This window comes from Tachypleus tridentatus, chromosome 10 (genome assembly GCF_004210375.1).
Source record: "Tachypleus tridentatus isolate NWPU-2018 chromosome 10, ASM421037v1, whole genome shotgun sequence".
NCBI lineage: Eukaryota > Metazoa > Arthropoda > Merostomata > Xiphosura > Limulidae > Tachypleus > Tachypleus tridentatus.
This window is the reverse complement of record NC_134834.1, coordinates 150,380,702-150,405,489: the sequence shown is the minus strand read 5'-3', so window position 1 is coordinate 150,405,489 and position 24,788 is coordinate 150,380,702. Positions and strand designations below refer to the sequence as shown.

The 24,788-nt window shown below is 34.7% G+C and overlaps 1 protein-coding gene across 5 annotated transcripts in view; it reads left to right on the top strand.

The window, feature by feature from the left end:
- Positions 1-24,788, top strand: part of LOC143230616 (voltage-gated potassium channel subunit beta-2-like) — a 54,172-nt gene that overhangs the window by 8,878 nt on the left and 20,506 nt on the right. For all 5 annotated transcript variants that reach the window (XR_013016548.1, XM_076464468.1, XM_076464467.1 and 2 more), the window contains exons 2-5: positions 13,191-13,308; positions 23,616-23,741; positions 24,435-24,478; positions 24,687-24,724. Coding sequence is in view for 4 of the 5 variants with exons in the window: in XM_076464468.1 (XP_076320583.1) it covers positions 13,259-13,308; positions 23,616-23,741; positions 24,435-24,478; positions 24,687-24,724 (258 nt within the window). In the remaining variant the exon portion in view is untranslated. The remainder of the gene's footprint in view (positions 1-13,190; positions 13,309-23,615; positions 23,742-24,434; positions 24,479-24,686; positions 24,725-24,788) is intronic.

Here is a 24,788-nt window from a genome sequence, read left to right as displayed (position 1 = left end):
TATCACTCAGATCAGTCCGCCGGTCAGAGCTGTCACACAGGGCTGATAGGGTTTGTTATCTACTCTAATTTCCAGACATAGTTTCTTCTCTTGTGACGACACGTGGGTGTTAACAGACTTGGATCTAATTTACTGCGAAAGACTGTTACCATAGCAACCAGGATCGCTTGGAGACAGCCACTGATGGTGTTTTGTTTATAAAGATAGATGTAACTAGAGATAAAGTTAACTTTTCACGATAAGAAGAAGAGAAGAGACAACCTGGAGTTCGACTCATTTTTGTTCTATCGATTACAAATAATTTCCTTTTATAGCAGTTTCCATGCCAATGTTAGTAATTGTATTTCGTATTGTTCTGTTGATTGTAGTTTGTATGATATCGTCAACTGTTGTTTCTTATATTCCTCTGTTTATGTTTACTGTAGTTTCTATGGTATTGTTTCAGACATAAACAGTTACATTTTATAGCAACTGGCGCATCTATGCCGTGTACTGAAATACCACTATTGGCGAGACGTTGATCGTGACGTCAGACTCGAACAGTTACGTCAGATGTTATTATTTCTTTGAGGCACGTTTCAGAGCGCGAGAAAACTGCAGAGAAATAATGGAAACAAAAATCATTCGTTGTTTTGTACTGAGGAAAACGTTATGTAAATATATTGAACACATGACCGATAACACATTTTATTGTAGTTTCCTTGTTTTACTTTTGTGCGCATTATTATTTAATGTTGTGACCAGTAGATAGAGAGTCACTTCGTGGACCTGACAGTTTATTAATGACTGTGGTATGTATAACTGTTCAATAGTTGTGGATATAAAGTACATGTGAAAATAGATGTCATAGTTGTCGAAATAACGGTACTCTAAAAACAAAACAAACCAAAAGAGACAGCATGCTATCTTAAAATATGACTAACCACCAAAGACAGCATGCTATCTTAAAATATGACTAACCACCAAAGACAGCATTCTATCTTAAAATATGACTAACCACCAGAGAAAGCATGCTTTCCAAAAATATGACTAACCACAAGAGACAGCATGCTTTCATAAAATATGACTAACCACCAAAGACAGCATGCTATCTTAAAATATGACTAACCACCAAAGACAGCATGCTATCTTAAAATATGACTAACTATCAGAGACAGCACGCTTTCCTAAAATATGAATAACCACCAGAAACAGCATGCTATCTTAAAATATGACTAACCACCAAAGACTGCATGCTTTCTTAAAATATGACTAACCACCAGAGACAGTATGCTTTTCTAAAATATGACTAATCACGAAAGACTGCATACTTTCTTAAAATATAACAAAGCACCAAAGACAACATGGTATCTTAAAATATGAGTAACAACCAGAGACAGCATGTTGTTGTATTATCATGTTTCTGAGAGAAACACAGTGTTGCTAAGCAATGAATAAACACTTTCGTTTACTAGTTGGAAGTTTGTAACATATTTTACGTAGTTTAGCGTGCGTTGTGTCAGTAGCGTGTGAAGAAAGGAAATTAAATATATTAATCTGTGACACATGACACTTAGCGTGACATATTGGTATGAATTAAGTAACAACTGTAATTGTGTTTTTTAACAGAGATCCACTAAGTATTTAAAACTAAACAAAACACGACCTATTATTCCAGAATATATATATATATTAATGGCGGATTTAAGGGTGTGAGGGCCCAGGGGCTAATAATTTTTGTTGTTTCTTCCTTTAACATCCTTCTGTTTTACATAGAATAAAATTATCAATTGATCCCCATTAAAACCGTGGGTCCTGGGGCTGAGCCCCCTCTAGCCTCTCCCTAAGTGTGTCCCTGTGTACATTTTAATGCCGAAAGTAAAACACGCTATGTTTAATATCTTTTTAACAATAAGTACAAATCTCCACTTTGCATTACAAACTTTAAACCTGCATAATTTAACAGAGATCTAAGTGTGTTGTTTAAGAAGGGTAAAATTGAAAAAAAGAGAACCTGTGACGTAGGAGCATAACTAATTTCTTGATTGCCCTCACCCTCTGCTGTGTATTACAGTTACACTTATCGAAGTTACACCAAGAATAGGAACCTGCAGTCCATAGCCAATAAAAAAACCAAAAACATTGAGTCTCTACGTCACAATTTCTCTTTCCAACTATGCAATCAAAATACGAGTTTAGCTCTATAATCGTCCAGGTTTACAACTAAGGGGGAGTGCGCTAAGAATAATGATGACGAAAATATATTATTATATGTGCACACTATTATATATTACAATGTTAACTGGCAGTAGCGATGTATATAAATTAAATTACTTAATGCACGTGAATATATTATGTATCGACTTTGTTTTATCACTTGTCTTCCATGTCAGGTTTAGTATGGGATTAATTTGTTACACGTAACGTAGGTATTGTATGGCACATTCTGACAACGACACGTTACATAACTGTTGTTTTTACACTTCTAACAGCAACACGTTACATGGGTATTTTTACACTTTGACAGTAACATTACATACATGTGGTTCACACACTTCTAATAATTACGCGTCACATCGATGTTGTTTCCATACTACTTACAGTTTAGTTTACACATCATATCCATATGTTTTGACACTTACACATTACACGGATCTTTTCATGCTTCATGTAGTATTTTGCTGCCAATGATTCAGCAAAAAATATCAGGTTTGTAACTTTAAATGTAAATTTTCATATAAGGGAATGTATATGTTTGTTAGCAGTGACATTACTGAAAAAAAAAAACACTTCTGTTTTGTCAGATAAGGCAGTGTTTATGTGTGTATGTTTTATAGCAGTGTCATTGTTGAACAGAACCCTCTGTTTTGTCGGATAAGGCAGTGTGTGTGTGCGTGCGTGTGTGTTTTATAGTAGTGTCACTGTCGAACAGAACCTTCTGTTTTGTCGGATAAGGCAGTGTGTGTGTATTTGATAGCAGTGTCATTGTTGAACAGCACGAAAAACTCGATAAATCTAGACGTGTTTAAAATTTTGTGATTGTTTAACTATAGAAATGTCTTGGTTACCAGTGAACAAGAGCCTATAGAGCATTGCCTGAGTGTTTGATATTATTTTATTAATAAAACTTTAAGGTTGTTTTATATCAATTTGTTTTACTGTTGTGACATTGGATGGTTGTTGTTAATGTTCTTTACAATGTGAGTTTGCTTGTTTGTTTATTTTAATATACTGTGCTGATTGACAAAGTTGTCTAATTTTTCGTCTACATTTCTGTTGAAGGTTAAGTCTTTATGGTATTAATTCTCAAAAAAAGTTATAATCCTCAAATGTTGCCAAACGTTCGAATTTATTTTCGGGAAGTTTCAATCCTTGTATTTTTCCTTGTTAGTTTCTTTTAACAGTTGTGTTAAAACTTCTTCTCTTACACTTTTAAGTTTTGTGTTAAACTGGAGATTTAGTTTTAATTTGAGAAAGTTGGCGTAAATTTTCTTTATGAATGTTTTTGAAAAGGTTAATCTTAAAATTACATTTCGAACTGTAATAAAATGAATCATTTTTTTCTTCTTTACCATAGCATAGGAGGATTCTCTCAGTGAGGCTTCAAAAACAAGTTAAGCCTAACGTTACCCCATGTCTCTGAATGGTAATATTAGGCTTAACTTCTTATTGTGTAATTCGTATTGCAGTAAACTAGGTTAGAACTGTTGTGAGATACCGAATTATTCATTTATTTCGTTATGGTTTTATATATCATTGATTTATTATTCCTTCTACTGTTATGTTCAAGTATGAATTTTTTAGTTATATTGAAACGATAGCCCACCTTTTTACTAATCACGTTGGTTTTCAGTTTATTTGTATGTATTACGAAAGATTATCTAGAAGTATGGTAATAGCTAGTCACATGAGATGTAATTTCGTGATCTAAATATTAAAAAAAGCCTCTCTTTATATTGAAAACGAGTTTGTTTACGAATTGTTGCTCGATATTGTTATTGATATTGAGAACTGGTTTAATATTTATTGAAATTAATGACACTAAGATTTATGTTTTATCGTTTGTTAACATTTGTGAGTAAACTGAAGGATTTAATAGTTTTTGAAAACCTCAAAAACCCAAGTAAGGTGCCTATAAGAGTCCCTTACATTGTTGTAAGAGAGATCTGAGTAATGCATAATATGCGTCGGCCATTTTTATCCCACCACATCCCAACACGTAAATCACTACTGTACTTGTTAATAAAAATACTTCCTTTAAACCTACTATAAAAGCTGTTACCTTTAAAATATCACTTATCACTTGTAAGTGAACTTAATATGCTTTAAGATCATTACTATTTCATGTTTTGACATGTGAAGGTTAGAACTTGTGATGCTAAATTAACTTGTTTATCTGTAGCCTCTCACTTTTACTCGTTCTAAAACATCTTCGCAAATAAACCTTCCGTTGAAAGTTGCTTAGAAAAATCAATATATGAGAAAATAGAATCAAACAGAAACCGAGGTTAAAAAGGCGTCGCCGTCTCGGTTCGCTACAGCTTATAGTGAGAAAATAAACATTCATAGGAGTTTACAGAGTGATTTCCCATGGGTGGAAATCCTATATCACAAACTTTATGAGCTCTGTATGTCACAGTTACGCTTAATGCCCTACATGTTATAGTTAAACTCATTGGTTGTTTGCTGAAATAGGCTGTGGATATTTCAATTTGTGGCCGTATTAATTTTAAGGTAAGTAAATAGAAGTTGGTTTTTAATGTTATGGTTTTTATATAAAATGAAGGTGTTGAAGTATCTTAGGTGTGGAAAAGTAGAGTTATTTATGAAAGATATGAAAACATAGAATATGTAAAAATGCAATTCCACTGAATGTTTTTGCCTTTAATATAATTGGTATACACAGTGGTGTAACAAGGTTTACCCTCTCTCAGGGATTGGCAGAAACTTTTAAAGTTGGTACAATAAATTAGAAAGCTAAAATCGATACGAGTTTTTAATAAAATGGTCATTAAAACGACAAAAACATCAAATATAATAGATTTTTGTGGAAATATTTTTAAAATTAAATGATAGAAAACGAATTTATTATATATTAAAACTGAAAACAATATGTGATCAATATAGAGTTTAAGGGGGCAGGACCCCCTTGAATTCGCCTTTGCAAAGATACGATTGACACTCCGTATTAGCACTAAAATCAAACAGTAGAATGGAAATTATAGAACCTACGATGTAGAAAAGTAATCGTTGTTGGTTATCACTGACATAATAAATGGCCACGTGGGTTAAGGCGTTCGACTCGTAATCTGAGGGTCGCGGATTCGAATCCCCGTCGCACCAAATATGCTCGTCCTTTCAGCCGTGGGGCGTTATAATGTGACGGTCAATCCCGCTATTCGTTGGTAAAAGAGTAGCCCAAGAGTTGGCAGTTGGTGGTGATGACTAGCTGCCTTCCCTCTAGTCTTGCACTGCTAAATTAGGGATGGCTAGCGCAGATAATCCTCGTGTAGCTTTGCGCGAAATTTAAAAACAACAACAACAAAAACAAACAGATACAATAAATTACATCTTTCTTTCATTTTCTGCATTGTTCGATGTTCCTACATCTTTCCGATCAGTTTAAAATATTTATATCTGTAATTTATAAAACTGAACTTCTCATATTTCTTCAAATTTTAAACTTTCCGTTTAATTAATATTTTGTTATATAATCATATTATTTAAATTAACTCCATATCTATGTGCTATGATTGTTTTGTTAAACTTAACATTAGCGCTACATAGTGGGCTATCTGTGCTCTGCCTATCAAAGGTATCGGAATCTGTTGGAAGTCCTGAGATATGCCGCTGTGCCACATAGGGGGCACATGTTACAATGTATCATATTGTTATGCACCTTTGTAACTGAAACAATTTTATGATATAACATTGTTATGTGCCATAAATATTGTATATAAGAAGCTGACTTGTTCATCATTAACCCTTGCTGAGTTTTGTTTTAAATAATATGAATGGATGACCATGTCATTCTCACTAAGGTCATGTTCAAGTACACCTGATCAAATCGTAGATGTTTAATGTGCCTAATATTTCACATGAGTTAACAGTTTTCTTTTAATGGAATCGATATATCCTTGTTGATACCAGTGACACGTCAAGTGATACTTGAGGATGTCTAGAACTATATATATATATATGTGTGTATGGATGGTTTACTGTAACGCAGGATATGTAGGTACTATATATGTTAAGAATTTACTGTAACATAGGATATGTAGGTACTATATATGTGGAAGGTTTACTGTAACATAGGAAATGTAGGTACTATATATGTTAAGGATTTACTGTAACATAGGATATGTAGGTACTATATATGTGGAAGGTTTACTGTAACACTGGATATCTAGGTACTATATATGTGGGTGGTTTACTGTAACACAGGATATCTAGGTACTATATATGTTGACGGTTTACTGTAACACAGGATATCTGGGTACTATATGTATGTTGACGGTTTACTGTAACACAGGATATCTAGATACTATATATGTTGACGGTTTACTGTAACACAGGATATCTAGGTACTATATATGTTGACGGTTTACTGTAACACAGGATATCTAGGTACTATATATGTTGACGGTTTACTGTAACACAGGATATCTAGGTACTATATATGTCGACGGTTTACTGTAACACAGGATATCTAGGTACTATATATGTTGACGGTTTACTGTAACACAGGATATCTAGGTACTATATATGTGGATGGTTTACTGTAGCACAGGATATCTAGGTACTATATATGTTGACGGTTTACTGTAACACAAGATATCTAGGTACTATATATGTTGACGGTTTACTGTAACACAGGATATCTAGGTGCTATATATGTGGACGGTTTACTGTAACACAGTATATGGTACAATAACTTCAACTATATACTTAACACCAACATAAATAAATAAATATTTACATATAAACTAAACAACAAGAAGCATATACTCAAACATGTTCATATCTTTATGTGTTTCTTACCTTTCATATTCCTGTCGTCTTAATATTTCATCAATCAGTTGAGGAAGTCACATTTCTTTTTTGTGAGATTCCCTCAGAAAAAGGAACGTTTTATTTCTTATCAAGTTTTTTCTCGGATCAATCGTTCAATATATACCAACACTGACAGATATATGTTGATATGAAATTTTAGGAATTGCTAAAAAAAAGAAAAAAGAAATTTCTGTAATATCCTCAGGAGACACAAACATTTGGTTATTATTTATCTTCAGTAACTGGGCGTCTTTTTCATGTTGTATTTTTAATTTTGGTGTATTCTAAATTAATCTCACGGTTTAAGTAGACCAGGGTCATATCGTTTGGCGGCTCTGTCTTTCTTTTATAAGTTATACGGATAAATTTTAAAATTATATTAGTAGTGGTTGATTTATACGGGATGGGCTATACATGCTGTAAGTAGTTAATTTAAACAGACATTTTTAACCGTAATGAGGTTTTATATATACAATGCGGTTACCAGTTCATCTTATTATAGAATTAATGTTACATCTGATATTTCCCAAGAACATGTCAATGACTACATCATTAAAAACGTTACGGTAAGCCCGTCTTAACTCCGTTTTTAAATGCTAAAAATTTACACTGAAGATATTTTGGTAATAAATCACAAATGTACATTTTTGGATGAATGTAAACGTTATTTTCAAATTTTACAGTTTCTTTCCCTCAGTTCAGTTACCGTATTTTACGCCTTGTAAGACGCTACATCGTGGGATACCCAACCTAATTTTGGAAAGACAATTTTAAGAAAAAACTATTGACTCATCAACCAACACCTTAATGTAGCCTTGAATTTCTTTCAACCTAATGAGTAAATACAGTTAAATACATCACATTTTCTAGAGTATATTGACAATATTAGTTAAATGTTTTATGTTGTGAGAGGCCATTTTGAATAGATCCTAAGCTAACCTCTTACCTTAACCCATCACTTTTGTCTTGGAAGATGTATGGGGATATTTCAACCTATTTTTAAAGTAAAAAAGTGGGTGTTATAAGGTGTAAAATACGGTAATCCAGTGAATGTCATTAAAATAATCATTTTAAAATTTAAATTAGACAAAATAATAATTCCTCTATTAGGCCTAACTCTGTCCAATAGTTTCTTCATATTAGAATTCACATTAAAAGTATAGTCTCGATTTATTATGGTAATTATAATTGTCAAAAAAATGTTCTAACATTTAGTTCACATAACTTAAAGGTTAAAAGAATTTAAGTAAAAACGGTACTGTTATGTTTTTGTAATTCCCATAATGGAAACAGTATTGTAACTTTAGATAAAGATGGATATTTAAAAACATCTGCAGGTTCAACCAAATCAGTGAAAGGATAGTGTTTGAAAAAAAAACGAATTTTAGAACACGAGGAAGTCATTTATTAAGCTTTTCTTTTTTCTTTTTTTTGGTCTTTTTAAAATTTGAAGAAAAGGATTTTCATAAGGACGGTTGTTCATTGCGACCTCTATCTTCTAACACCAGAACCTACAACCATTCTTTAGCCAGTTTTATGGTTGAATCTTTGAATACATTTCCATCAATGTTACTTTGTTTTTTGAATTTCGCGCAAAGCTACACGAGGGCTGTCTGCGCTAGCCGCTCCTAATTTAGTAGTGTAAAACTAGAGGGAAGGCAACTAGTCATCACCACCCACCGCCAACACTTGGGCTACTCTTTTTACCAACAAATAGTGGGATTGACATTATAACGCCCCCAAAGCTGAAAGGGCGAGCATGTTTGGTGCGATGGGGATTTTAACTCGCGACCCTCAGATTACGATTTCAACGCTTTAACCCACTTAGCTTGTTTGTTTGTTTGTTTTGGAATTTCGCACAAAGCTACTCGAGGGCTATCTGTGCTAGCCGTCCCTAATTTAGCAGTGTAAGACCAGAGGGAAGGCAGCTAGTCATCACCACCCATCGCCAACTCTTGGGCTACTCTTTTACCAACGAAAAGTGGGATTGACTGTAACATTATAACGCCCCCACGGCTGGGAGGGCGAGCATGTTTGGCGCGACTCGGGCGCGAACCCGTGACCCTCAGATTACGAAGCGCACGCCTTAACACGCTAGGCCATGCCAGGCCCTTAACCCACTTAGCCATCCCGGACCTTCTGTCAATGAATTCATGTTGAAACGCCAGAGTAAGTTCTCTTGTGAAACAGAACAAAGTCTGATAGCAACGATCACTATGTGAATACAATAGAACCAAGCAAGTTGATTAATGATTTAATTTTTGAACGACACTGACAGTCTCTACATCTTCAAATGGATATTTTTGAAATTGGCAAATTTATCAACAAAGAAATTGGATTTTTCATTTTGGCAGCAGGCTTTATCATAAAAATGACGGGGAATCAAAACGGTGCCTTCGTTGACCAACTTTTTTCAGAACTCTCATGACAAACAATGGATGAAAGATTAGACGTAGTCTTATAATCAGTTTGACTACCGTATATAACACTTACCATCTTTAGCTACCTTGAACATGCATCCCAGTTTCTTGAGTAATTGATAAGCGAACATAACAATGTGAAATTTGTTATCGAACAAAGACAATATCAGACACTGTCATTTCATAACACTTTGATTGGTAACAATGACAGACGTTATTCGATAATATTTGACGGCTTCTAATCTGACTTTTACAAACTTTCTGCTGTATGTTTTAAAACACAAGTTTGTTGAGATGTTATTTCATCACGCATATCTACTGCTTACGTTTTCATAACATAGTTAATGATATTAAAGAATTTTAAAGTAGAAATGGTTTTCCGATATATTCTTTTTACAGAGCACTTAGTTTCAGTAAATCATTGAAGTTATAATTCTAACATAAATTAGTAAATATTCAGCTAAGAAATGTTTTCAGTTGGGTTAACCTTAAGCCTAATTGACGTCTACATTTTACATGTTATTTAGGGACAATATTCTTACATTAGTCATCAAATGTTGTTTATAAATTTATTTATTCTTGCTCTCAACAAGAATTTATGGAGTCCATTAGATGAATACTGTTAACTCATATTAAATAATATCCACATTAAACATCCGCGATTAGATGAAGTGTACTTGAACATGACCTTGGTCAGTGTGATGTGATCGTCCATCCAAATTATTTTAAAAACTTAACAAGGCCTAATGATAAACAAAGCTACTTAATAGTTTGCTCGTACACAAAATAAGGCCTCAGGCTAACGATGTCAGCTTCATACTTACATTACTTATCCGCTATTTTTGTAAAATATTTATTTCATTATTAAGATTACGTCATTGTGAAATGTCCTTAATATTGAAACGCTTGACATTACTGACATTACTGCCTTCGCTACGAAACAATATTATATGCCTATATTTCCATATCTACTTATTGTTTTAAATTCCTATTAACGTACACTGCAAATATAACTGAATATAAAACCACTTTTCTACATTGGTTTTCTGATATAATGTTACGTCTTGAGAAAGAAATGTGGAAACAAATATAGAATGGATTTTCTGTTCGCTAAACAATGTTGTTCCTACTTGAAAATCGTCCTTTGTTGTTTATCGACCAATCAGAACTTTGAGACTTGTACGTTCGTTACTAAATATAACCACGTACGTGCAAGTCAGCTGTAGTAGTTTCTAGGCTAGAAATAAAAATATAAAGTTATGTGGTCTTAACTGTACAACAAATAAAGTTATACCAGTCATATCGGGCTGTTTGCTTGGTATTTTGACACTGTTAGATCTAGTAGTTTAGGTCACCGATAAACAGGATTCTATAATCGACGTATAAAGCTCTCTCTCTCTCTTTTTTTTTTAATTTTTCAGTACTACGTGAAGTGTACACAGACTTCAGAACCTAAAAACTGGACACTTGTTAATGCTTGACTTCTAGAAAATCAGCTGTTAGTTACAGACTGTCTTTATTTGTTTGGTAAATTATTTCATATCGGTTGCTGATCTTTGTTACCGTTTTTGGTCTTATAAGATTCTTAGTACAAGTGGAATCCGACAGTCAACAGAACTGTCGGTACATTTGTGTTATAGTTGTAAGTTTGTGAGTGTGTATAAACAAACTGTAATATACTAAGGTCGGTAAAGTACTGACATAAAGCTGTTGGTACATCTCTGTTAACGTTATAGGTCTGTGGTTGTATAAAAAAAGACATTTCACTTTAAAGTTGAGCTCTTCTGCAAAGAGCTTACAATAACTTCTTTCAAACTTTCCCAAATTCTCCTGAGTTTTTATCACCTGTACACAGTAAACAAGATGTTTATTTTATTCATGAAGTTTAATAAGGTTCACCTGTCATCATTATGTGGTATACAAGAACTGAGGATAACAAAATTTAATTTAAAACAGGATCTCATGTAAATCTATAACTAATAGTAATCTACAAACAGGTGACTAACCAACCATAAACAATACAATAAATTATCAATGAACTGTCAGATTTATGAATAATAAACAAACGTTTAGGCCCGAGTTAAAGTAGTGAAATTTGCTCTATATACAAGAGAGAAGAGAATTATAATAGATATAAGTGTACACCCTTCTGTATATTAAGAAAACTTAAGGTTTTTCTTATATCCAGTATGAAGTTCAAATGATAAAAAATTTGTAGCACCAGTTCTTGCCAATGTATTTGTGATAATAATTGAAGTTACTGCGATATCAAAACCACTTTCTAAACCAGTTTTTGGTTTTCAATATATTGATGACATTTTTTCACCCTTTGATAACCAGAACGTCATTCACGAGTTTTTCTCTCACTTAAACCAAACGAACCCAAACATAAAATTCATGATGGAAAAATAAGTGGAATACAAACTGTTAAACAGTCTTCTAAAACACACTGAACATTGTGTTCCTTGTATTACACACTGGACATTGTGTTCCTTGTATTACACACTGGACATTGTGTTCCTTTAATTCACACTAAACTTTACGCTTCTTGTAATTCACACTAAACCTAGGTTTCAATTGTTGTTAAACTAATTATTTCATTTTAAAATAAGCCAAAACCTGACTTAGAAAATTATTTTTATGAGTATTTCCCTGTTTCTTGTATGTTAATACTTCATCCTTAACATAAAAAACTTCTGGTTAGAACAGTTACAGAGTATTAAAGTGATATTAAAATATTATTTACAGTTTTATCTGGAGAATATCGACTGATATTTAAAATGTTTATTATAATTGCAATAGTTCATGACGTGTATACTGTAAAATGTACAGATAAAGAAGTTACTATACTGGTGAGACAGACAGACACATATTTCTACTCGTCTGTGTGGACATTCAAAATTTCGATCTCGTGTTTTAAACACGTGTCTAACAACAATGATTGTTTTAATTCTTTCCAAGTAAAATTCATCAAGAGAGAAGACAACATTAATAAACAAACAATAGAAGTCGTGTTAATAAAAAACTTAACCCTATTCTTAACATGTGCAAAGATGTTCGCTTGTATCTATTCTAATTCCTTTCTCTCTTGTATATAGAACGAATTTCATAACATTAACTGAGGCCTAAAACTGTTTATTATCCGACAGTTCATTGATAATTTACTGTATTTTTTTACGGTTGGTTAGTTACCTGTTTGTAAATTACTATTGGTTACAGATTCACACGTGATTTTATCCTCAGGTCTTGTATACCACCTGATGATGAAAGGTGAACCTTGTTAAACGTCTTTAATAAAATAAATAAAACTGAAGAAAACAAGAAACTGTCAGTTTTATTACAACCATGGTTTTGCAAGTAAAGGCTACATCAGGTACAGATATGATGAGGCGAAACCATGGTTGTAGTAAATGAAGTGCTTGTGAGCGTACACTTGACTTGTATTTCCTCAATTCTGTAATTATGGAGTTTTACCAAGTATCGACAGTTTCATGTATCAATTATATAAAATAAAGAAACGTTTATTGGGTGCAGGTAATAAAAACTTGTGTGCAAATTAAAAAAAAACAACATATTTCTTTCTACTGTTTAATTCATGTCTCTTTCCTAATACCTGTTACAATTGGTGTATAAAGTCTCTTTCAAACTTTCCTAAACTCTGGTAGAGTAATTATGCACAATTTGGTTGGTATCAGTATAAAATGTTTCACAACTCAGAATTTTCTTTATGTGTTACAGGTTTCTTGTGGGTTATTTTTCTGCTTTTATCGTCCCTGTTCCAATTTCGGCTCACAATAGCGGCCTTCATGAGTACTAAAAACGAACACAACAAGACGAATGTTATTATACAAAACAGGTGAGTGGTACACTAATAAATTTTCTGTGACGTAACTGTTTCACCTGCTGAGAGAGTTGGCTCTAGTTTTAGAAGATGTTAGAAAATAACTTATAATCAGAGGACTTTATACATGTCTGCATTATTGTAATCAGTTGGTGTTAATTTAGTTTTTTTTTTATGGAACTCTTCTAACTGATAAATAACGTAAACACATAGCTATAATCTGCTAAATTGGGTGAATGACAGGAAATCCTAGTCGCTCAAAACTATAGTTAGAAGGTAACACACATGCGAAAGATGTCACTGAAATAGGCAATCTGGCTATGCGAACGTCTGATTGGACTGTTTGTTTCACGTGTTGCCTATTTCATCATGAAACGTTCAAATTCGACAACCTTGATGAAGCCACGAAAAAAAAATAATTAATTAAAAATAAATCAAGGAAAACACAGCAGAAAGATCTGAGACACTGTTACGTGACTTACAGATATTTTAGTCTCGTTTGTTTTTTATTTCACGCAAAGCTACATGAGGGCTATCTGCACTAGCCGTTCGTAATTGAGCAGTGTAATACTAGAGGGAAGGTAGCTACTCATTACCACCCACCACAAAATCTTGGTATATTCTGTTATCAACGAATATTGGGATTGACCGTCACATTATAAACCCCTAGAGCCAACTGAATGAGCATGTTTTGTGGAAGAGGGATTCGAACTCTCGACCTACATATTGAGAGTCGAACACCCTAACAACCTGGCCAGCTTAAAAATATTGAATTCCAGGTTTCATCAACTCTCTTGGTGTAATGTCTAATTGTTGGTGTCCTAGTTAACAACATCTTACTGATGTTGTAATGTCTAATTGTTGGTGTCCTAGTTAACAACATCTTACTGATGTTGTAATGTCTAATTGTTGGTGTACTAGTTAACAACAAATTACCGACTGTGTAATATCTAATTGTTGGTGTACCAGTTAACAACATGTTACTGACTGTGTAATGTCTAATTGTTGGTGTACTAGTTAACAACATCTTACTGACTGTGTAATGTCTAATTGTTGGTGTACTAGTTAACAACATGTTACCGACTGTGTAATATCTAATTGTTGGTGTACTAGTTAACAACATCTTACTGACTGTGTAATGTCTAATTGTTGGTGTATTAGTTAGCAACATCTTACTGACTGTGTAATGTCTAATTGTTGGTGTACTAGTTAACAACATGTTACTGACTGTGTAATGTCTAATTGTTGGTGTCCTAGTTAACAACATCTTACCGACTGTGTAATGTCTAACTGTTGGTGTATTAGTTAAGAACATGTTACTGACTGTGTAATATCTAAATGTTGGTGAAGTAGTTAACATGTTACTGACTGTAGAATGTTTAAATACTGGTGTACTAGTTAACAACAACTTATTAATGGTTCGATGCATTATTAACCACATATTAAACAACCATTATGTTTTATGTTTCTATGTCAGTATTAACCACACATTAAGTAATCCTGATGTTTTATGTTTCTATGTCAGTATTGACCACACGTTAAGTAACCTTAATGTTTTATGTCTCTATATTAGTATTAACCACACATCAAGTAACCCTGATGTTTTGTGGTTCTATGTCAGTATTATCACAGGTATTAATTATCATAAATATCTAGACACTTATCAGTTAATTGTAATACAAGTAACCCTATTGGTGTATATATGTATATAGTTTTAAGGTTGTATGCGTACAGTCGTAATTTTAGTGATTTTAAGATCCCAGCGCTTTCGAATGGTAACCTTTTCTTCCTTCTTTCGCACTGGAAATGATTAATTAAAGCTTAGAAGAAGGAATGCAGGAGGTTGAGTGACGTCATGATAGATCACCATGACAACCCGGAAATATTATGCTTAGTTTTCAATGGATGGATTGTTGCTGTAAGTGCGTCTCATTTCCGATGTGAGACACGACAGGAATATCGAATGTTAGTTATGAAGAGGTTATGTTTTTATAAACGATGAAAATGTGACGAGAAATGATGTTTAGTACCAATGATTCCAGTTAAAGATCAATTAGCAAGAAAATATGGAGTAGGGAAAACAGGATATAAAAAAGAAAACAATTGTGAACAATTATCATAAATAAATAACAGGAATAGTGCGAGAAATTAAGATTTCACAGCACACGTGAGACAGGATAGAAACTTGTCTTTTTTCACGGAGAACTGGTCAACAGACGTGGAATTTTTTCATAATGTTGAACGGTTTTTAGACCAATATGTTTTGTGGATTCCTCATCCTACATGACTGTTACCCCAGGTTTGATCCCGACATGTCAGAATTTCTAACTTGACACCAAGGCTGCCACACTTGGTCGTCTTATTGCTTACAAACATACTCCAGTCCTAGACCTCTGACATGACAGTGATTCAGGTATGGATGTGTGAATTTGTTTGTCTGTTTGTAGTCATGTTCGACTGTCTACTGCAGGGAACCGAATCCTTGATTTTAGCGCTGTAAGTACGTGAACGAACCGCTGTCCCGTATGTGGGCTGCATAAAGACGGCGGTCAAAATGACACGGTTTTATTTCGAAAATGACCATTGAAGTTATATAGTTTTTGTATAGAAGTTGTCTATTGAAACGGTGTTCGTTTTTACAAATAACTCGATGAAGATAAACATTTTATTTTTATTTAGTTTGTCTCGATAAGGTAATGGTTACAAAATTATGTCTAGTATTTTGTTATCATAGTCTTTGGTCAGTATAGTGAAACTCATGGTAACGATTCGTGGTAAATCATGTAATAATGTTAAACGTATTTGTGGTTTTGTTCACTTTATTTTATTTTGCTTGCATCCATGTTAGAAAGCCATGGTAAAGATATTGTTATGTAAACGTTTCTTCTTATATTATGCCAAACTTTCGATAGTTGTTAAATATTAACTACATTTATTCAATTAACTCAAAAACTCAAAAAACTCAACACATTACTTCTTTTAATAACTACAAAGTTTGAATCTTATGTTATATAAGAAAGATTTAGAAATTTCACCATAACATTATTGTTCACAGCGCTACGTCCGGGCATGCTCTGTATTACGATTGTGCAATTTATAACTGTCCTGTAATGTAGTTTCAATTGTCAGGCTGTCATGTTCAAAGCATATCAATGCTCCCTATAGACTTTCAATAAGGCACATAGTGTAGGAGAATGTTAGTTTCTCAGCAGCAGTTCCAACTTTTCGATCGGCTTTGTATGGAGTTGCGTGAATGCACATTTTAGTCTTCAAGTCTTCTGTGGTATGTGGCTGTTGAACTGATATGTCGTGGAAGCAGCTTGTGTGCACGTGATTTATGTTGCTTTTCCAGAAACAAATTGTTTTTTATTATCTGTGTAAGTGTGTAACTGCTGCCTGGGAGCGAGGAGACGAATGTTGTCACTAATCTTTGTGCTAGCGAATTCTAACCTGTTATTATTACATTTACAACGACTGGAATACGACTTTTTGCAGGGCTCTTGTTGGTTGTCCCAAAATGTCCAAGTTGGTGCATATTCTTTTGTATGTCAATTACATTAAGTAAAAGAGATATTCTCATCTTAAAAGTTCTAAATCCCGATTCTGAAGACATCTTTTTGAAAAGAGTGAATGAATATTTTTGGTCGGGAAGAACTGTTATACATTTTTCAATCAATCACTTATTGATGGTAAACCATTACGTACGTAAACACCAAACAATATAAATACGTAATTCTGATACATTCCGTTTCTCCGCAACTTTAAATCGGTTCTGCTTGTCACGTGACTTACTGAATTGCGTATTCCAAAACCGTCTAATTGAAGGCGCACAACCTTCTGTACACTTACTTAAGGTAAACTTGATCAGAATCACGGTTATTCAGAAGTTATTTATGTTTTGTACATTCGTGTCAAAAATCAATGTACGCTTCATTATATATGTTTCTAGATGAAACACGTTTCTCGCATTGTTTGCAGTAAAATTTGATGTTTGGTGTTTTAAGTTGAACAATATCTTATGCGACTTATGAGTTAAATAACACGTTCGAGAAACCAAGGATCAGATATAGCCGTCTCTTTATTTAGAACTGCTGACTAGACGAATATCATGGCCTGGCATGGCCAGGTGGGTCAGAGCGTTCGACTCGTAATCTGAGGGTCGCGGGTTCGAATCCCCGTCACACCAAACATGCCTGCCCTTTCAGCCGTTGGGGCATTATAATGTGACAGTCAATCCCACTATTCGTTGGTAAAAGAGTAGCCCAAGAGTTGGCGGTGGGTGGTGATGACTAGTTGCCTTCCCTCTAGTCTTACACTACTAAATTAGGGACGGCTAGCGCAGATAGTCTTTGTGTAGCTTTACGCGAAATTCAAAACAAGCCAAACGTACATCCAGCCTGTCGCATCCGCCACCTACAGGATTGATCAAGGTTGGTAATGATGTTTTGTAACAAGCCAACAACTGATTGTGCAGAATATATTCAACTGAACAACGCCTGCTTGAACCTTAGACACTACAATACGCAGCTCAGTACGCTAACCACCAACAGGCCCAACTTGTACTAATAAAGATAGAATTGTGTTAGATAGTATAATACATGAAAAAAATACATTAATCCACGTTTACTTCCTGTTTTTAAACAATCAAATATTTAGAAAGTAGAAAATAAAAAACTCTTATAAAGTGTAATTTATGGCACTGTTTTATTCAGCCCATCACTGGTTCAGCAGCAAGTCTCCGAGCTTTGGACGTAACAAATCAGGTTTCGTTATTCGTAGTGAGCACAGCACAAACAGGCCATTGCGTGACTTCACTCTTGACAACAAACAAACAATATTAAAATAAATAAGTTTTTCAAACTGTAGATTACACTATGTAACAAATTTTTTACTTTTTCTTGTACCTGGGCAAAATGTGTTATTTCCCAATTGCTTATGCCTAAAGTAAGTGGAAAAGACCAATTTTTCTCTTCAAACTTTGCTTGGGAGCGTATAACGAAAGCATGATGGGAGACCACATTTGGGGCCTGATACGTGAAAGTGATTTACATTACAGTCGCAAATCTCGAAAAACTACTCACTTCTAAACATTTTTGTATAACTTTAGTATAAATACATGTAAATCTTGATTCATATGTTGTTTTATTCAGACCTTATGTAAATGAAAATGTGCAAATTTTTCCCGTTTTAACATACAAAATAGGTTAATTTCTAAATTTCGTTATCCAGGTCACAAAAGCAAAGTTTGAAGGGAATAATGGCCATTTTCTGTACTTTTACAACATAAGCAATTAAGAAATGACACATACTATCCAGGAACAAAATTTGTGTTACATAGTGTTATAATTGTATCTTTAAAAACAATACTGAAACAATTGTCTTGTATAGAGATAACATCAGGCTATGTTCTAATAACATCAGGCTATGTTCTAATTTCCCTGATGAAGCTCCTTGTAGAGAAATTTCATAACTATTTATTATAACAAATATGGTTGGGTACACGTCTGAACAAGGGTCAATCAGATCAGGAAACGAGATGCTAATTACTGACCACAAAACTCCTGCACTCGCAGTATGTACTTGTTTATGACAGTTTTTTGAGAATGACTTTCACACTACGGTGTACTTATAAATTACAAAAGATATCCTGGGGTCATGAACGTGACTTGTGTGAAGTCACATTGGTGTAAAACGAAAGCACTTAAAAATATCAGCATATGTATAAAGTTACACAAGAAAGCTATACGTTTACTATATATTTGATATGAAGATAATGACACACCATGCCACATAATCAATAACCCTTGTATAATTTATTGAAGACATATATAATAACAAGTGTTTTGTTTCCTAGTTTTTTGTCCTAACTTGCACCTTTTTTACCGTCTTTACCTGCATAGGTCGCTAGTACACGATTCTAATAGTTGAATTAAACGTAAATCTGGGATTTCTCCACGGGTTTTAGCGTTGTAAGTACATAGATTTACCGTTTACCCATCGAGGGACATATTTTAATAGAGCGTCAATTGTATTCAAACAATGATTCGACTCTCCGGATGTCTTAATAATCCGAAAGAACTAGGAAGTTTCAAAAAATGTGTCCTTATTAATGAGGCCCAGCATAACCAGGTTGTTTAAGGCGTTCGACTCGTAATCTGAGGGTCACGAGTTCGAATCCCCGTCGCACCAAACATGCTCGTCCTTTCAGCCGTGGGAGCTTTATAAAGTGACGGTCAATCCCACTATTCGTTGGTAAAAGAGTAGCCCAAGAGTTGACGGTAAGTGGTGATGACTAGCTGCCTTACCTCTAGCCTTACACTGCCAAATTAGGGACGGCTAACGCATATAGTCCTTGAGTAGCTTTGCGCGAAATTCAAAAACAAAATAAACCTTTATTAATGACGTTTCACTGTAATGTGTAGTATGTGGTTTAAAATAAAACCAATCAATTGTCAATCTTTTAAAAGACCATGGTTATTAAAGAGTGAACATGAAACTCTTGCATTCCATGTAAATATGTTGTGTTGAAATGTCAAGGACAAAAAGTAGAAATAATTGCTGATATTTAAAACCACGATAAGTACGTCATTGTTTGAATTTTGATATTTGGAATGAAAGGGTAAACGTGAGATGAGAACTAACTTCCAATACGATATTTCACAGCAGTTAGAAGATTAAAAAGCTTAGTGTTTTAGTTCATGAAATCCTGGTGTTCGTGTGGAGAGAAGTGAGTGGAGTGTATTCAGAGAGAGGTGAAGTACCAACGTTGTTCATCACACAGAAAGTAAGATTCATTCAGTAAATTACCAATTATAACACTTCATAGCAACTACATGGTTTACAGTGAAAACGTAAAGTTACTTTTTAAAGATAGTTAAATTTAGATGTAGTACACACGTAACAACACAGTAACATTAGAGGTGGTACACATGTGGCAATATAGTAGTGTTAGAGGTGGTACACATGTGGCAATATAGTAGTGTTAGAGGTGGTACACATGTAACAACGTAGTAACGTTAGAGGTGGTACGCATGTGACAATACAGTAACGTTAGAGGTTGTTGACGTGTAACAACATAGTAACGAAGAGGTTGTTGACATTTAACAATTTTGTAAGCTTTCAAGTTTGAAAGGCAAGAAGTAAAATAAACGTTTCACAATGTAATAAATTTCATCATGTAAGCTTGTTTTCATTTAGCTATCTTGGTTGCTGACAGGATCAAAGGTGGGCTAACTTGGAAGATATCTCTCCCACTGTTGTTGCCCTGGAAGATATCTTTCCCAATGTTGCTAACCTGGAAGATATCTTTCCCACTGTTGTTAATCTGGAAATACGTCTCCCACTGTTGTTAACCTGGTAGATATCTCTCCCACTGTTGTTCACCTGGAAGATGTCTCTCCCACTGTTGTTGACCTGGAAGATATCTCTCCCAGTGTTGTTAACCTGGAAGATATCTTTCCCACTGTTGTTAACCTGGAAATACGTCTCCCACTGTTGTTAACCTGGAAGATATCTCTCCCACTGTTGTTAACCTGGAATATATCTCTCCCACTGTTGTTAACCTGGAAGATATCACTCCCACTGTTATTGACTTTAGTTATATCTCTCCCACTGTTGTTAACCTGGGAGGTATCTCTCCCGCTCTTGTTAACCTGGGAGATATCTCTTCAGCTGTTGTTAACCTGGAAGATATCACCCCCTGTTGTTAACCTGGAAGATGTCTCTCCCTCTGTTGTTAACCTTGAAGTATCTCTCCCACTGTCGTTAACCTAGAAGATATCACTCCCACTGTTGTTAATCTGGAAGATATCTCTCCCAGTGTTGTTAACCTGGAAGATATCACTCTCACTGTTATTGACTTTAGATATATCTCTCCCACTGTTGTTAACCTGGGAAGTATCTCTCCCTCTGTTGTTAACCTTGAAGTATCTCTCCCACTGTCGTTAACCTAGAAGATATCACTCCCACTGTTGTTAACCTGAAAGATATCACTCCCACTGTTGTTAATCTGGAAGATATCACTCTCACTGTTATTGACTTTAGATATATCTCTCCCACTGTTGTTAACCTGGGAAGTATCTTTCCCGCTGTCGTTAACCTGGAAGATATCACTCTCACTGTTATTGACTTTAGATATATCTCTCCCACTGTTGTTAACCTGGGAAGTATCTTTCCCGCTGTCGTTAACCTGGAAGATATCTCTCCCACTCTTGTTAACCTGGGAGATATCTCTTCAGCTGTTGTTAACCTGGAAGATATCACCCCCCTGTTGTTAACCTGGCAGATATCTCTCCCAGTGTTGTTGACCTGGAAGATGTCTCTCCCACTGTCGTTAACCTAGAAGATATCACTCCCACTGTCGTTAACCTAGAAGATATCACTCCCACTGTCGTTAACCTGGAAGATATCTCTCCCACTGTTGTTAACCTGGAAGATATCACCCCCACTGTTGTTAACCTGGCATATATCTCTTCCACTGTTGTTCACCTGGAAGGTATCTCTCCCACTGTTGTTCACTTGGAAGATGTCTCTCCCACTGTTGTTAACCTGGAAGTATCTCTCACACTGTCGTTAACCTAGAAGATATCACTCCCACTGTCGTTAACCTGGAAGATATCTCTCCCACTGTTGCTAACCTGAAAGATATCACTCCCACTGTTGTTAATCTGGAAGATATCACTCCCACTGTTATTGACTTTAGATATATCTGTCCCACTGTTGTTAACCTGGGAGGTATCTCTCCCAGTGTCGTTAATCTTGGAGATATCTCTCCCGCTCTTGTTAACCTGGGATATATCTTTTCAGCTTTTTTTAACCTGGAAGATATCACCCCCACTGTTGTTAACCTGGAATATATCTCTTCCACTGTTGTTCACTTAGAAGATGTCTCTCCCACTGTTGTTAACCTGGGAGGTATCTCTCCCAGTGTCGTTAATCTTGGAGATATCTCTCCCGCTCTTGTTAACCTGTGATATATCTTTTCAGCTTTTTTTAACCTGGAAGATATCACCCCCACTGTTGTTAACCTGGCATATATCTCTCCCACTATTGTTAACCTGGAATATATCTCTTCCACTGTTGTTCACTTAGAAGATGTCTCTCCCACTGTTGTTAACCTGGAAGATATCTCTCCCACTGTTGGTAACCTGGGAGGTATCTCTCCCAGTGTCGTTAATCTTGGAGATATCTCTCCCGCTGTCGTTAACCTGGAAGATATCTCTCCCGCTCTTGTTAATCTGGGAGATATCTCTTCAGCTGTTGCTAACCTGGGAGATACCTCTCCCGCTGTTTGTAACCTAGAAATTATATTCTCCCAGTGTTGTTAACCTAGGAGATAACTCTCCCAGTGTTATACCATCAGATATTGTGTAGGAAGACAACATTATTTATAAACTCCCACCTAGTTTGATTGTCATCATTTTCTCTTTTATTTACTGACAGCAGTGGTTAAATATAGAAAATCTTTCTGTTTTAAAAATAGAAACACTCGTAAAGGTTTTTGGTTGGAGCTGTTTCGTATAGCTCAATGTTTTTGTTCAAGAATAAAAGGTGGTACAACTTTTGGTGTTTCAGTAAAATATATATATACTGAACTAACTGAAGTGAAAGATATTTCAAAGTTTCAAAACTAAAAACAAAAACCTATATAAAGATAATGTATATAAATACAATAGTACTGTCTGTTGTACATTCATATAGCTATTTGGCAGGATATGACTGTGCCTTCACCAAATCTGGTGTGGGAGTTTACTAGGTCCATGCAGAGGTCCATATAAATTTTCAGCTTTGAGTTTTGCAGTTTTATGGATGTGTTTTTACGAATTTTTCCACTACTTCGTCCTCTCTTGATGGATCATCACCATATTTGGTGCCTGGGTTTAATGACTCCGTGCGAAAACTCATTCAAACTTGTGGGTTTACATTTTGTGTTTTCCAGTTTCTATGCACATTTTTCATAAATACAAATAAAGGAATTAACAATTCGTGCCCTACAATAAACTTTCATTAATCATTAATCTATATAACTTCAATCCAGGGGACGAGTACTCCAGATGGTGTTAATAACAAACAAGTATGTCAAAAACCAACCAGATAGTTTGTAATAAAAATATTGCTAGTAAATAAAGATGTCAGGATGTAAAAACGTAAACGAAATATTCAATATGGCGACGTCTATACTATGGGGTTCATAAAAATAATGACTACCTCTACTGTATTCCACTTGTATGTGGTACATAACAATTATGACAATATATGTTGTTATATTAAAGGAGGTACAATGTCCAGTGGTATATACATATATATTTCTTGATATTCCATAGTTTCCGAGCACCAATGGCCAGTCTAGAATGCTTGGACGAAAGCACGATGTCCAGCGATAGCCCAATCACTACTCGACCTCCAAGTCGACAACCCTCTGTCCATTGGGCTACGGGAATGCGTTATCGGTAGGTGTTGTTAGGAAACATTAGTTTGGTTTGAAATCTACGTGGCATTGTGTTTCGATTGTCATGCTTATCCTTACCATCATTGCACAGACTGATGTTGTGTTAAATGTTTCGTGAAATCATAGTGATAATTCAGAAATAGCCTGAGTTTCATGGTCAGAAAGAAAAAAACAAAAAGACGTTTTAGAGTTCACAACGACAAAAAAAAAAATCAACCTAAGAATATTGAAGCCCTAACTATACATATATATATGTGTGTATACAGTGAAACGTTGTATCAGTTAAAGTACCAAGACATTCAGAAGGTATTGTCAAAACCAATATTTGTAAAAATGGGACCACCACATACTGGAAGCAAGTGTGGAAGTAATTTTTACAACATTCTCTCAAGTCCTGATGAAAGACAGGTGGACACCAGACTCTGTGACGTCGCAAGAGTTTGAGACATTTGTCTTTAACCTTTCACATGTAGTGGCACATAAGGTTGTTGTAAATATTCAGATACAAACAGACTTATCAAATAGAAACTTGTGTCTTAAGATATGGCTACGGGTGACCTGAAGAACAGAGAAATAATGAAACGTATAACACGTAATTATTTAGTTAATAAATTATATAATAGCACAAATTGTCATTTAATCACTCTAATAATTACAATTTTTAATCTGTCGCTATTTTTTTTTTTCACCCTAGAAACCTTGGAAAGTCTGGTTTGAGAATTTCTTGTATCGGCCTTGGTAAGATCTGATTGTTTGTCCTATATGTGTTTTATCTTCCTTTTTTTTGTAGAATAAAATTACATAAGCATTTATAATGTTTCTAATGAAATAACGAATTACTAAATAGTTTGGAGAGAAAATGCTCTTTAGTTATGAAGCTGATTTTGTTATCAAAGTTTGGTAAACCACTTTACAAAATATAAAATGAATTTATTGATGTTTTCAGGCACATGGGTACATTTTGGAACACAGATTTCTGAAGAGGTAGGCCTCGCCGTCTTTTAAATGAATACTATAAGTTTATTATTAGGGAATTGTTCAAACTTCA